This window comes from Takifugu flavidus, chromosome 19 (genome assembly GCF_003711565.1).
Source record: "Takifugu flavidus isolate HTHZ2018 chromosome 19, ASM371156v2, whole genome shotgun sequence".
Classification (NCBI taxonomy): domain Eukaryota; kingdom Metazoa; phylum Chordata; class Actinopteri; order Tetraodontiformes; family Tetraodontidae; genus Takifugu; species Takifugu flavidus.
The window spans coordinates 12,375,631-12,389,851 of NC_079538.1; the positions used below are offsets into that span (position 1 = coordinate 12,375,631).

The following is a 14,221-nucleotide window of genomic DNA, read 5'->3' on the forward strand; positions in this document are numbered from 1 at the left end:
AGTTTCAACGAGGAGGTGAAGAATTTTAGGCTGTGATCAACACCGCCATCTTTTGGATATACTCGGTATTACACCCATATATAATTCAATGTTTTTGGAACATTTTAAATGTAAACTTGATGTCAAACGGATGAATATGATTTTAGAGTAAACATGGGTTGGGGGAAAACAAAATACATTTCCAAATGACATTTCTGTGGGGGAACTGATGAACACTTGTTTAACATCAATTTAATATTTAAGTGCATGGAACTGTGCTTTTGTATCTCTGCCACCAATACCACACATCAATGTCCTTTAAAGAGCGGAGACATCGTGAGACATCCGATGTCGTCCTCCCTGAAATGTCTTATCACCCAACGCTGTTTATTTTAGAAAAGCGGTTGTTTTGCTAAAGTGGCCATTCAACTGAACTAAAGTTTTGCAAGGGTCTAAAGTTTTGTTGTTTTGTTATCACGTATTTGCAGTGGAGGGCACTGATCCCGATTAGCTGAAAATTAACCACATATATTGATCCAAAATTATCTAGATTTGATTTAATCATTAAATTGTTTTTATTGCAAGTCATTCTAACTGAGACAAATAATTTAATTATCAACACAGTCACCTAACGGGTGTTTCGGGTCAAAAAGGCTGGTGATGTTGTTTGAAGAGAAAAAGTTATGTGAGGCAAAGATGCGCAACAGTTCAAAGGTCACAAACAGATCTACTAAATCTGTGGGAGCTGCAGAATCTGCATCTCAGCAACTAGAAGCCTCCGAAGTGGCCTCCCTGCTCTCCAGCTGACGCCGGTTCACTTCTATGATAAAGTGAGTTCCAAATGGTCCAGTTCCTAAGTACAAACGATGATTGTCCTCTGACTAACTGAGCGACTAATTGTGTCCTGTGTTGCTCTTTCAAACTTGCTGCCAGGAGTAATAAAGCAGGAGGTACTTTGATGTGAGAGCTGACCAGGAGCAGCCAGTTAAGCGGCCTCACCATGGACGTGAACACGCTTGCGCTCATCCTGGGAGCACTGATCTGCTCTGGTAAGACACAATGACACGTCTGGGGATTATGAGTAATAATGAAGTTGTACAGGACAAAAGAGATTCTATCCCATTAAAAATACATTTTCTGGGTTCGGACAGTGGAGACAGTGACAGCAAACGTCTCCTGAGGAGGGACATTAGTCTGATTATCCATCCATCCGTCCCCTACCGCTGTTTCGGGGTCCGGTTGCGGGGGCAGCAGCCTAAGCAGAGAGGCCCAGACTTCCCTCTCCCCAGCTACTGTACTTCTTCCAGCTCGTCCGGGGATATCCCCAGGCGTTCCCAGACCAGTCGAGAGACATAGTCTGATTATCTGTCACAGTAATCCTGTAAACCATCTTCCTGAGTATGAGCTGTGGTGTACTGCAGGGATCAATCATAGGTCCCGCTGATTTTACTTTTACACTTGATTTTAAGATTTAAAAGAGCTTATTGTTGAGTATGTAAAGGTAAAATGTACCCAAGTGATTTTATTCTGAAAAGATAACTTTTCTCACTTTGAATTACTCCAAGGATAATCTGTTAACAGCGTGACTCTATGAGTCAAAGTTTGAGTCAACACTGGCCTCCCAAACACACCATTACAGATTAACTGACACAGTTTAGCCTCACTCTATTTGATCTTTGAGGTAATTATTCTTTGTTTTACTACAGTAAGCATGGTTTTGTAATGTTTGCAATACTGGGAAAATTCTGCTCATAGTTAAAAAGAGATGGACGGGGCGAAATACATTTCTACGTTTAATTAATTTATTTTTATGGATTTATTTTTCCATTCATGTCAGTTCGTGGAAGTGAGGTGGAGGGTTACACTAAAACTGCAGGAGCTTGGATCCTGTCATTGTCCGGAAGAAAGTATTCTGTCATGACTGCAGTCGAATGCGCCAGAAAATGCGACGCTGAAACAACCTTCACATGCAGGCGAGCTCACTCTGTTAATATTTTACATCACATCATATTTAAAAGCTCATCAGCATCACGTACAACTGACAGCATTGATGTTTTCGCAGGTCTTTCATATATATCGAAAAGGACCAGGAATGTCGGACCGTTGGACAAAACTCAAAATCTGAGACTGTCCTGCGCAGAAGTAGCACAGCGTTATATGAAAAAAAAGGTACTTTTTAAATGCTGTTTGTCCCCGACTTCACCACAAGTTTGACCAAAGACAGTGTGTTGCTCCATGTGTTGTCCAAGATAATGCAGAATAAACCAGCTGACCCTGTTGAACAACACCGATAGCATCTGATGTTTATTTTCTGGTGCAGTTTACCTCCTGGAGTGTGTTAATGGAATAGGAACAGATTACAGAGGAACAAAGTCCAGAACAAAAACTGGGAAGCTGTGTCAGAGATGGGGGGTAAACAGCCCTCACAGGCCAAAGTAACTCATTTGTTAACATTTGATTCTTTTTTTTTTTTTTTAATAAAAAAAGATTCTTATTTGGTAAATATCTGAATGCGTCCTCTGCAGTTACAAGCCACAGACCAGCCCTCTGGCAGACCTGGAGTCAAACTTCTGCAGAAACCCTGACGCAGACAGCGGCGGACCCTGGTGCTACACCACCGATGCTAACACCCGCTGGGAACACTGCAATGTTTCGGCTTGCTCTGGTATAAAGTGGCCCTTATTGGCTTTTTGTAGGGATTTGGACAATTCGGAGGATTGTTAGGTTCTAAGAAATTGTCTGATGATGATTTGAATCAGGTTAATTAAACTGCTAGCATTGAAGCTGGTATCACTGGCATAAATTCTCTATTTTTCTTCTTTTTTAGAGGACTGTATTCACTGCAGTGGTGAGGATTACAGAGGAAAAGCCTCCACTACAGAAAAGGGCTACACGTGCCAGCGCTGGGATTCCCAGCAACCTCACAACCATGGCTATGATCCCAGCGTGTAAGATCACATAAGCTCAGATGCTAGTTGTTCCTAATAGGGATTAGCGATTAGGCACATTCTGAAAATAGTTTTAACTGTTTTCCAGCCTTTCAGAGAAATACCTTGAGGGCAATTATTGCAGAAACCCTGATGGAGACCCTCGACCCTGGTGCTTCACCACCAACCCAGCTAAACGATGGGACTTCTGTGATATCCCACGCTGCAGTATGTCCTGCTATGTAAACTACACTGCTAAAAAAAATAATGCAAGGAACACTTTGAAAATGCATCAGATCTCAATGGGGGTAAAGCTGTATATCATACATTGTCTACAAAATATGTTAGGAATGAAAGGATTTCAGGGAAAGCTAGCAGCAAGCTCAAACACGTCAATGCCTGGTAACAAGAAGAGACTGCTCCAAACGAGATGATGGATGTGTCCGGGGTTGGGTAGCTGAGCTCATTCTGGGGTGCAACCTGGCAGTGCAAGTGTAGTGGCCAATCAATATGGTCAGTTCCTTCCTCCCTTTGGGAACTGCCTGCATACTCCAGCCACAGAACCTCAACCCACTGCACCAAGATATGGTCTGACAATGGATCCAAGGAGTTCAAATCTGTGCATTGATCCATGGATATGTCTGCTGTAACATCAGTGACCTACCACTAACTAGTGGTATACTGGTATAGGTTAACTATACCCTCATGAAGTCTGTTTTGACTGCTTGTTCAGAGACATTTTACATCAGTGGCCTGCTGGAGGTAATTTCTTAGGGCTCTGGCAGTGCTTATTCTACTCCTTCTTACGCAAACTCGCTGATACTGGCCCTGTTGATGGGTTAGGGACCATCTATAGGGCATCCAGCTCTTCCATGTATTGATGTGCCATCCTGGAGGATTGGGACTACCTGTGCAAATTCTGTAGGGTCCAGGTACCTCCTAATTCTACCAGTAGTGACACTGACCCCAGCTAAATGCAAATAGAAAAAAAGTCAGAGAAGATGGGGAGGGGATAAACTTCATTTAATGGATCACATCAATACTCCAGATTTGTTACTATATGCTGATAAAAAAAAAGTGTTCCTTAAATTTTTTTCCAACAATGTATTTTCTTCTAAGCAGTTTGACGGTTTCACATTAAACACATGTATCTGTTGACAATTGTAGGAAATTTCTATTTATTTCATTGCACATCCAATTCATTTTGTCAGCTTCCGAGCCTCCGACCATTGTCCCAGAGACGACCTGTTTCACAGGGGAGGGTGGATCCTACCGAGGAACAATCGGCGTTACAGAATCTGGAAAAACGTGCCAGAGCTGGTCATCTCAAACGCCACACAAACACAACCGCACACCAGACAACTACCCCTGCAAGTAAGAACTGCTGTTGTTGATACCACAGAATAAAGGTAGTTCTCAATGGGGCAGTTCCAAACTGTCTAATCAGTAGGGGTCATCATTAGGACGGACCTCAATTGAAGGACTTTTGGGAGTCTTTTAGCTCACTGTCATTCCATTTTGTGGTTGTGATACAAATGTATCATGGTGCACGGCGTGTTCTGCTCGTTTTGCTCGAATTAATGTTATTGTCTAGGGTATAACATTGACCATAGCTAGTCAGAATGGTTGTCAAAGGTTTTTGAAAAAAATACCAGTGGTATTTCTTGCTGTCTGCCAGAGGACTCGATAACAACTACTGTCGTAATCCCGACAACCAGAGGAAGCCCTGGTGTTACACCACTGACAGTGAAACTCGCTGGGAGTATTGTCAAGTGCCTACCTGTGGGGATTCCGCTGGACCAGGTAGTGATATAAACATTACCTTCCAGATTATTTGGGAAGTTCTGTTGGAACAAATGCATTTATTTAAATGAACTTTACACCTGCAGATGATGCTGTGATTCCACCGGAAGAGGAAGACTGTTATGAGGACAATGGGTCAAGCTACCGTGGCATAACATCACAGACAATCAGCGGAAAAAGATGTCAAGCTTGGAGCTCGATGACTCCCCATAACCATCTGAAAACTCCAAAGGACTTCCCCAATGCGTGAGTGAAGCCTGTAGATTCTGAGAATCTCTGCTGCTTAACCTAATGATGACTAATGATTCAAACTTCTGGATGGCCTCCATTTCAAATCGGTGGTTTTTTGTTAGGTTCGAACGACCTAAAACATGAGAGAAACAAATGAGGCAAAGACAACAGCTTTACGTTTTACTTGCAGCAAGGAGGAGGGAGAGATGTGCTCAGTTACAGATCTCCAACACGTCCTCAGGCACATCTTCCGCTTATTGAAATTAGGAGGTCCCTAGTTACACAGAATTCAAATGTGCCTAAAGGGAAAGGGAAACACAAGATATCAGTTCCCATACAAAGCAAAGAATGTAAACCATAATGGTGAGAATATGCGTAGGTCTTCACTGATTTGATTAGCTTAGCTCGCATACAGCACAGTCTTCCATATCAGACAGATTAAAAGAACACCTCCTGCGTCATGCCCTGCAGCTCTATCTCCTTACAGCAGCTGCATTTCTGTTGTCCTTGAACAGAGGGGTACGTGTTCACACATCAAGCATCACGAACATTAGGCATTAACAAGTAATAAGAAACGTTAAGTAATGAGAAACAATATAACAAGAATAAAGAATATAACAAGGTAAAAGCAAATAAGGGATAACTTTATTATAACAATTCTAACATTTTTCAACACAATTAATCTGGCTGGTCTTAAATTGCAGTTTTTCTTCCTTCAACAGTGACCTCAGGAGGAATTTTTGTAGGAACCCAGATAATGACAGAGCTCCTTGGTGTTACACTACCAACCCAGGAGTACGCTGGGAGTACTGCAACCTGGAGAAATGCTCCACAAATGCACCTAAACCAACACCTGGCACTGCCACTCAACCCCAGTCTCCCACTACCGAAGACAGTGGCCAAACAGAGAGGGGTAATTTTTTTGATTTGCTTTTAAAAATCCTTTGAAATGTGACTGTTTATAACATTCTTTGAATTAGACTGTAAAATTGGCAATGGTGAAACGTACCGGGGGAAAATCTCCATCACCATTCTGGGGGTGACATGCCAGGCCTGGAGTGCTCAGAGCCCCCACACACACAACAGCTTCACCGAAGAAACTCATGGTGACAAGGGTCTGGAGAGCAACGTGCGTATCTGTGATTGTTTCGGAAAAATTTCTAAGTTTGATCTTTTTAGTTGAACATGCTTGCTTCTAGTACTGTAGAAATCCAGATGGTGATGTGAACGGACCGTGGTGCTACACTACAGACCCAAACAAGAAATGGGACTACTGTCTGATCCCAGACTGCGGTACGTAAACGGCATTGTTAGCATCCTTGTAGGAAACCCAACGGTAATGCTGATTTTTGCTTGATAACAGAAACCAATATTGTATTAATGAGCTATGAAGGAATTCAAGACATTAGACTCTATTTTAGCTGGACTGAAGTGTGGCTCGCCGGCCATCAAACCAAAGCGTTGTTTTGGTCGTATCGTGGGAGGCTGCGTTTCGAAACCTCATTCGTGGCCCTGGCAAATCAGCCTCCGGACGAGGTAAGTACAAGCATAATAGAGGAAAACGGTATGTAAAGGTTGTAATTAGTTGGATTAATTGTGCATGTGTTCTGTACATTTAATTTTAGTTGCATCATCTTTTTTACAGCACGGGAATCCATTTCTGTGGGGGAACTCTGATCGACCGTCAGTGGGTTCTGACAGCTGCACACTGTCTGGAGAAGTCAGAGAAGTTTAATAGAGAACTTTTACTATTATGGAGTATGACAACTGACCACTGGGTCACGTGTTGGATGTAGGTCCTCACGACCGGGGTACTACAAGATCGTTCTAGGCATCCACACAGAAAGAGCCATCGAGGCATCCAGACAGGTGAGGGACCTGGAGAAACTGGTGCTGGGACCCAATGGCGCTGACATCGCCCTGCTTAAGCTACAAACGTGAGCCTGTTTTTTTCTTGATGCTCCTATATTCTTCCGCTACTAGAATTTAAAAGAAAACATTTTACATTGGACTCAATTTTGCAGCAACTGGAACAATAACATATCAGCCCTTCCAGGGTTTCACAAGACAATTTGACTGTTGCAACCTCAAATGCCTGAAAGCTGCGGCTCTTACTTATGAGATTCCGTGTGCTTCGATTACATCCGAAACTCCATCAATCAAATTTGCATCAAATTCTTTATCATCGGCACTGCAGGACTTGGTTCGACTGTTGGCAAAAGCATTTTGGCACTTCTAAATTGTGAAATGTCACAAGACGCAGGAAACACAGCTGTTGGCGTATTTGTGTTTTTCAGCCCTGCACTTCTAAATGAAAAGGTTATACCAGCGTGTCTGCCAGATAAAGACTACATTGTTCCCAGTCAAACCGAGTGCTACGTTACTGGATGGGGCGAAACTCAAGGTAAAACCTGACGTATGTAAAATGTTAGAATGAGAGGTCCGGATTGCTAACTGGGAGGTCTTCTCCAGGTACGGGGGGTAACGGTGTCCTGAAAGAAGCTGGCTTCCCTGTGATTGAGAACAAGATCTGTAATCGTCCGGCCTACCTGAATGGCAGAGTGAAAGACCATGAGATGTGTGCTGGCAACATCGAGGGAGGAACTGACAGCTGCCAGGTAAGGAAACAGGCCAGTGCAGACGGTAGTAGTTTGGGGAAGATTTTAGAGAAGTCCAACACCTGGGTAGTACTCACATCTTATAAAATGTTCTTCAAACATCAGGGGGAGGCAAGATCTTTTCAAGAAAACAGCACAATCAGACAGTCCCAATCCTTTGCTTTATTTTATCCATCTCAATGTTGTACAGTTGCTGACAGTTGCCACAGAATAAGCACGTTAACTGCCTTGTACCCGTGATAATTAAGTAAGAAAAATCCAGCTGTCATTGAAAAAGTAGGAGAAGAGATTACAATTTCCACAACATTGTAGGGGCTTGAAGCAAGTTTGGAATGCTTGTCTTGCCTAACGATGCTAGAACAAACCTGTGAGCCAGGGTCGGTGTTGTGTGTTATTCCAATCGTGTGACTTGTGTGTTTCTACAGGGTGACAGCGGTGGTCCTCTGGTGTGTCACTCAAACAACAGGTTTATCCTGCAGGGTGTGACCTCATGGGGTCTGGGTTGTGCCAACCCTATGAAACCTGGTGTCTATGCTCGGGTCTCCAAATTTATAGACTGGATAAAAAACACCATGGAACTTAATTGATCAATAAACGATTTTAAAATGTTTGGATGTTTGTAAGGTTGATTGTATGGTGTGAATAATTGTTTTGCCTGTGCTGGGCAAGATCTACCCTAATAAAAAGGAAATGAATAACCTATTGGAAACCCGTTGAGGTACTCTGTTGTACTATGTACAAGTGATCCATGTTTCAGAAGCCAGAGATATAAGGAGGCTAAAGAGTAAAGAAAGAATAAAACGTCAGATGCAACTGGATATATTGAATGGATGTTTGCAATTTAAGTGCACAATTCAATATTTTTGAGACAATTTAAAAAATAAAAAGTGAAAAAAAAAAATGGTGCATGGAATCATGGAGTTCCATTCTTTTTATTGTCAAATGTTCTGTTTAGTTTAATTAATGACTAGCTATGGGTGAGAATGACAACTAAGCTCAGCATTAGAATTTCCCAAAGTACAATGATTAATCACCACAACCAACACCAACACCACCAATACCAACACCAATATAACAAATATTTTTAGAAAAAGTATTTTTACAGCAATTCTTCTAGAAAAGCAGTTTCTGTAAGTCTCCAATTTCAAGGATAGATAACACAGTTGCTAAATTAATTATCCAAGGGTTTACATGCAAACGGTTAGTATTTCAGATGACATTATTCATGTCGCCTTCTGGCATCAGACATTTCTGCGTTACAGATACAACAGTTTTCAGTGTTACTACTTTTCTTTAATCCCCTCCGAACACTAAATATTTCCGTGTGTTCCCAGTCAGAAAAGCCGAGTTGAAAACAGGCAATATGTTCCAACAGTCTTGACGGTTTATCCGGACATATTTTAGTCACAAAATGACGACGATAACACTGATATTAGATTAACGAATACGATGGGAATTCCACCCAGTTTCGTTCGCCGTAAACGTCAATTAAAGTAAGCATCACAAATGCAGATACAAAGATGTTTCCGTTATTTATTTTACACGTTTAAACCATGATTAACGCGTTCTTAATAGAAGACATATTCATTGCTGGTTTTTAACATGGTTGGGCATTTAGTGGCGCGATCTGCGCAATCTTCTCTTCTGCCTTCTTTTTCCTGAAAAGAACAATATGAACAGGGGATTCAAAACACCTCCTGCAACGATCTGATTCCTCTTTAGAAAGAAAATGATGCCTACTTATTTTGTCAGAGAAATACCGTCTAAGCCTGGAAAAATATATATTACTCAAGTCCTCAGTTTGTCCAATATTTAACTTACTCTAAATTGTTCATTATTGTAATTTTACTGTAATTCTGTCACAGTCATGCAAACTGCTAAACCGTAAATTAGTTCAACTATATCCTGTTAGCTCTTGCTGAACAAATTCAATATTCAAAGTCTATTTTAAAAAAATCAGGTCAGGGTTCTTTATTCTTCCTACACACCATGTGATTTTGTTGTCATCTTGTTTAGTGTATTTTATTTGATGGTTTGGGGTTGTTGTTGTTTTTTGTAATCTATTTCATGGGAAGGTTTTGTAGCATTTCTCACCTGTTTGGAAACTCTATATCGTCAATAGTCTCAGGAAGAGGAACTCCTTTGGTTTCAGGCAGCAACAGAATTAAACCTCCTCCGATGAGGGTGATGCCTCCTGAATGGAACAACGGGGAAGGTGAAAATCATTGACAACAAAATATGTAAAGACAGATTTATTACTATGCAGGCCTCATAATGTCTCAGGGAAGGAAAAGGCTGTCCTTTCTTGCTCTCCTTGATTGGAGGTGGGAACAGCAGGTTCAAATAGGGAATGGATTCTAAATATTTCCCCAGGATTCATCCAGAACTGCCACCAGATCGGTGCCGTTTTTCCTCCACGCTGCTTTCATACATCACCGAGGAGACGAACATACCAAAGATGATGAGAGGCAAGTCCTTCCAGACGGCAGCCAGCCTGTACAACACAAACGGAGCTACGATGCTTCCAATATCACAAGAGGTCGAGCAAAAGGACACTCCCAAGTTCCTACATGCAAAAATACACAAATTGAGGTTATTGAGACGTATTTGTAGTGAAACAGTCGCATTCAATATTGCATCTACTCTTTTTACCTGACACATGTTGGGAAGAGCTCAGTGTTAACAAAGACCACCATCTCTACGGCCATGGTGACCGTTAACCGACCAATGCTGCCCACCACTGTCTTAAACCAGTACATATCTGAGGTGCAAGGGTGCATTAGATTAGATTACATTATAACTAACGTGTGTTCCTTAAATGACCGGTACAGCTTGAATGTAAAGCGGGGCTCACTCTCAGGGATGAAGGCAGTGATCAAGCAGGCCAATCCAGTTATGATGTTGGCGGCGCAAAAGGGAAGTCGTCGCCCCATTCGTTCAACAGTGAAGAGGATGAAGAGGCATGCAGGGAGCTCCATCAGACTTGAGATGAGGAAGTCAATGTAGAGGTTTCCTCTTGATATCCCCACCCGCATGATGAGGCCTTGATAGACCACCTCGGTGGTGAGCCTGCAGAGAGGGGAGCATTCAACTACAGCCACAAATCAAGACATATTTTTGATCCAATTTATCCAGCATTTATCCAGACGTACCAGATATACATGAGAATGAGGGTGTATTTCCTCATATTTGGGGTTCTGAAGAGGTCCAGTATGGAAGCAGAGGGGGCATCACCCTCATCATCGTCAGTCGTCAATGCCTAGAATTCGTCAGAGCATTTTAACAACAACACTGAGCAGAATCTATCTTCTGTGAACATATCAGCACGGACAATCAACCTCCAAACATGCAGAGAAACATTAAGATAAGATAACAGTCTGTTCCTGCTCTGATTGGCCAGGGCTTTGAATGCACAAATCAGTCACGAGGAACGCTTTTCTGAAAAAGTCTAACCCACCATTTTTAAAAACCCCGCAGCAGCAAAGGCGAGGAATATTTCTTTATTTTACAAAACAAATATTAACAGTTAAAAGGTGTGGATTAATCAAATGGGCCCAACTGATGGCGTCGACAATGGGAGCATGGCCTCGAGAGAGGGTGGGAAAGTTTTCTGAATTCAAACGCATTTTAAATTACCTCGTGATGATGACCTGGCTTTAAAACAAACAAGTAATTAAAGTAGTTTAAAAAGTATTTTAGAAGTAATGCTCCTCTTTCCTTTATGCAGACACTGAGCTAGCTTGTTAGCCACCAGTGCTAACCGTCCTGCTTTAGTTATTGTTAGTTAAAACGTTGGTTTTTTGTGTTTTATAAACACAAAAAACCTTCTACAGTTTGGATTTTGGACTTTGTAAAGGCTCTGGTCAATGTGTGAAACTGAAGATTTGATTTACCTCAAAGTTGTTGGAGAATTTTTTCTTGTTCTCCTTCGCTATGGCTTTTGTGATTTCAAGTGCTTTTGGAAATTTCTTCTGAGAAAGGAGCCATCTTGGTGACTCTGGGACGAACCTGCGAGGAAAAAGGTTCTTAGAGGAGAAACTCTGAACAATTCCTTGCCATTATTGTTATCAGCTTTCTCACCAATAATATACCAAGAACATGCCGGTGGGAGCAGTAATTACGACCTGGAGCCAACGCCAGTCTGTGATTAAGTAGGCGAGTAATGGGACGATGAGGAGGGCGAAGCTTAGGAATACTTGGTACATTATTCCAACAAACCGTCTGTTCTTCATGCCAACCACCTCTGAGACTGACACAAACACAGATAAAGATGAATGCTACAGACATCACAAACTGCCCATCGGAGGCTGAATCAAACTTTAAGACACTTCTTTAAGCCATCGACTCTTCAGTTTGCTTCTCAACATGATTAATGTGTTGCTAAAGCTAGCTAGCTAAGAGCTGAATCATTTGGGGAACTATAGAAATAAGAAGTTAACAAGGAAGTTATCATTACTCAGCACATAGGAGCTCATCCAGCTTCCTTTCATGCTAAAGCCAAGGAAGGCTCTGAACAGCAGGATACAGGTGTAGTTTGGAATTACAGCCACTGCAATTCCCATGATAAAATTCATCATGTTGGCTATAACGATGGTGAGCTTCCTGCCGTACCTGGAAATACAAAACAGAAATACAGTATTTAGTCACATGTGCAGTGCTGCAGAGTTTAAATTGTAAATGATGAGAAGTTCCCAAAAATCCTCACTTATCAGAAAAGTAGCCAAAAGCCACGCTGCCGAACAGGAAGCCCACACCGAGACTGGACTGGTACATGTCGGCCAACCAAGCATCCGAGCACACCAGGGTAAACTGAGATGCCAAGTAAAAAGGGGTTACAACCATTTATTCCCTAAAGTGACAACTAATTAACAACTACAAACATCTCTCACCTCGGTGACAAAAGACTTTCGACCTTCATAATCAAACTCCCAACCCTCCTAATGAAGAAACATATTTGCAGAGTATGACTTAAGAAACAGTAGAGGTGTGAGTTGTGTTACTGGTTTTTTAACACAAATTCTAATTACATAACTTTAAAAAAGTAACATTGTTCTGTATGCATCAAACAGTAGCAGATGGCTCCATCACAAAGCACACACAAACTGTTTAAGTGTGTAAGGGTGGTTGCTGGTGTTAATCAGGGAGTAGACAAATCCGATTTAAAATACAAAAGATTAATTTTAACAAATGGAAAGTGTCAGTTCTGTGCTGAAATCAAGGTTCCTCTCACTTTACACGCGGTGACCGGGACTCCTGTCAGGTTCAGGGTCTCCGTGCTGCAGCTGAGTGCTGTCGTGTTCCAATCCAGATCATATTGCGTGCACATGTTCTCCAGTGGTCCAGATGTGTTGCTGTAAGGCACCGTCAGTCTGCGGGTGTGTTCCAGGCTCCAGTCGCACTCCTGCCTCTTGGCCGCAACTGCAGAATCCCGGCACCAGTGGTCCGGGGTGTAACCCAGGAACACGATGGATGTCAAAAACCCCGCAATAGACAACGAAGACACGCTGAGCAAGAGGAAAATGCGCTTTTGGAAGCGGGCAAAAGGCCCAACTTCTTCTAATATATCATCAAAGGTTGTCATCCCGACAAATTTCGCCGAAAGTTTTGAGTTTTCGAGACTGAATGCAGGTGATTCCGTTTAACAAGTTAGTCTGTGAGTTGTTGAGGATCAACTATTACAGGTTCAATCTGTACATTCCCTCACGTTCTCTGGCTCCTCCTAACCCCCTCCGCATCCAAAAACACGTCGTCATCCGCTCAAATTGTGGTCCCGCTTCCGGTTGTGGTTCCGAAGGGTTAAGCAGGTCCGGAGGTGGCTCGCTGGGGGGGCTGCTGTGAGTTGTGCCGATCTCAAGTTCATGACTGACTGACTGTCACTGCTGCTGGACTCCAGCTCCCGTGGCTCCTGATTCCGGGAAGCGGGCTTGACTTCGGTTCGCTGCTGCGTTCACCAACCGAAGTTCTTCCGACCCAAATTGCTGGACTCCGTGTGACCGAGCGTGTGCGTGTATGCGTGTGTGACCTGTTGCATGCAAATGATGCTGAGTTTCTTCTGTTTAGTCTGGTCAATTGTCTATGTGTAAATATATATTTGGAAGCGCATCTCTTGCCTCTCCTTAATTAAAACGAACTTGTGTCCTTTACATAAGGTGTTTATGTTTTAGGGTCTTGTGGAGGACCCCCCCAATGTGGCCACACAGTAAAATTTGACCAAGTTGATGTCGAGTTAAAGTCCAACTCTTGATGGGGTTCAAAAAAAGGCAAGCCAAATATTATATGATATTGTTTGGAGACAAACAAAAAATTCCTGTTAAGGTTGGGTTTTTACAGGACCCGACAGCAGGCAAGAACGCAGTGATTAAAAAGTCCAAACATAGGTTTTATTTAACCAACCCAAACTGGCAGGGACGCACTCATTCAATCTTCAAGGGCGCACAGAGAACTCCAGCGCGGAGCCAAAACGGGGGTCGGGTCCTGCAAGTTCACGAAATTGCCGCCACGTGCGCCCACCTGCAGCGCCAGCTGCAGCCAATATTTACTCATCCGCGCCCCCTGCAGGAAAAAACAACAAAAAACAGAACACAAGCCGGAACCCTGGACCCCCGACAATTCCAGCAAGATTATGCAGCTGCAAGCTTTCCATGGAGGTTCATTCTGTAAACG

At 42.6% G+C, this 14,221-nt stretch overlaps 2 protein-coding genes across 4 annotated transcripts; one reads left to right on the top strand and one right to left on the bottom strand.

The window, feature by feature from the left end:
• Positions 1-568: 568 nt before the first annotated feature.
• Positions 569-8,260, top strand: plg (plasminogen). 3 transcript variants are annotated; one of them, XM_057017114.1, is made up of 20 exons: positions 569-809; positions 913-1,028; positions 1,817-1,952; positions 2,042-2,148; positions 2,300-2,414; positions 2,505-2,644; positions 2,807-2,927; positions 3,016-3,134; positions 4,118-4,280; positions 4,585-4,712; positions 4,796-4,955; positions 5,663-5,853; positions 5,921-6,069; positions 6,140-6,233; positions 6,362-6,476; positions 6,586-6,660; positions 6,737-6,877; positions 7,238-7,344; positions 7,413-7,558; positions 7,984-8,260. In XM_057017114.1, exons 2-20 carry the CDS (start codon positions 980-982, stop codon positions 8,143-8,145), a joined length of 2,418 nt encoding a protein of 805 aa, XP_056873094.1. In that variant the 5' UTR covers positions 569-809; positions 913-979; the 3' UTR covers positions 8,146-8,260. The 3 variants fall into 3 exon arrangements, with proteins under 3 accessions (XP_056873094.1, XP_056873095.1, XP_056873097.1); XM_057017115.1 differs by having other exon boundaries at positions 570-809; positions 4,585-4,709; XM_057017117.1 differs by lacking the exons at positions 569-809; positions 913-1,028 and having other exon boundaries at positions 1,887-1,952; positions 2,042-2,147; positions 2,298-2,414.
• On the bottom strand, positions 7,701-13,634 carry LOC130516220 (solute carrier family 22 member 2-like). Its single transcript, XM_057017118.1, has 12 exons — positions 12,789-13,634; positions 12,448-12,495; positions 12,264-12,367; positions 12,015-12,169; positions 11,639-11,807; positions 11,452-11,566; positions 10,711-10,817; positions 10,413-10,627; positions 10,211-10,319; positions 10,012-10,124; positions 9,653-9,752; positions 7,701-9,216 (listed from the first exon to the last, which is right to left on the bottom strand). Exons 1-12 carry the CDS (start codon positions 13,137-13,139, stop codon positions 9,156-9,158), a joined length of 1,647 nt encoding a protein of 548 aa, XP_056873098.1. The 5' UTR covers positions 13,140-13,634; the 3' UTR covers positions 7,701-9,155.
• Positions 13,635-14,221: the final 587 nt, after the last annotated feature.

Excerpts from the sequence above, each read along its gene's own strand:
- LOC130516220 (XM_057017118.1), bottom strand. The coding sequence starts at position 13,139 with ATGACAACCTTTGATGATATATTAGAAGAAGTTGGGCCTTTTGCCCGC. Across the intron at positions 11,808-12,014 it reads GATGAGCTCCTATGTGCTGA|TCTCAGAGGTGGTTGGCATG; the intron begins GTAATGATAACT and ends TGTTTGTGTCAG. Across the intron at positions 10,818-11,451 it reads AATTCTCCAACAACTTTGAG|GCATTGACGACTGACGATGA; the intron begins GTAAATCAAATC and ends GACGAATTCTAG.
- plg (XM_057017114.1), top strand. The coding sequence starts at position 980 with ATGGACGTGAACACGCTTGCGCTCATCCTGGGAGCACTGATCTGCTCT. Across the intron at positions 2,645-2,806 it reads CAATGTTTCGGCTTGCTCTG|AGGACTGTATTCACTGCAGT; the intron begins GTATAAAGTGGC and ends CTTCTTTTTTAG. Across the intron at positions 2,928-3,015 it reads CATGGCTATGATCCCAGCGT|CCTTTCAGAGAAATACCTTG; the intron begins GTAAGATCACAT and ends ACTGTTTTCCAG.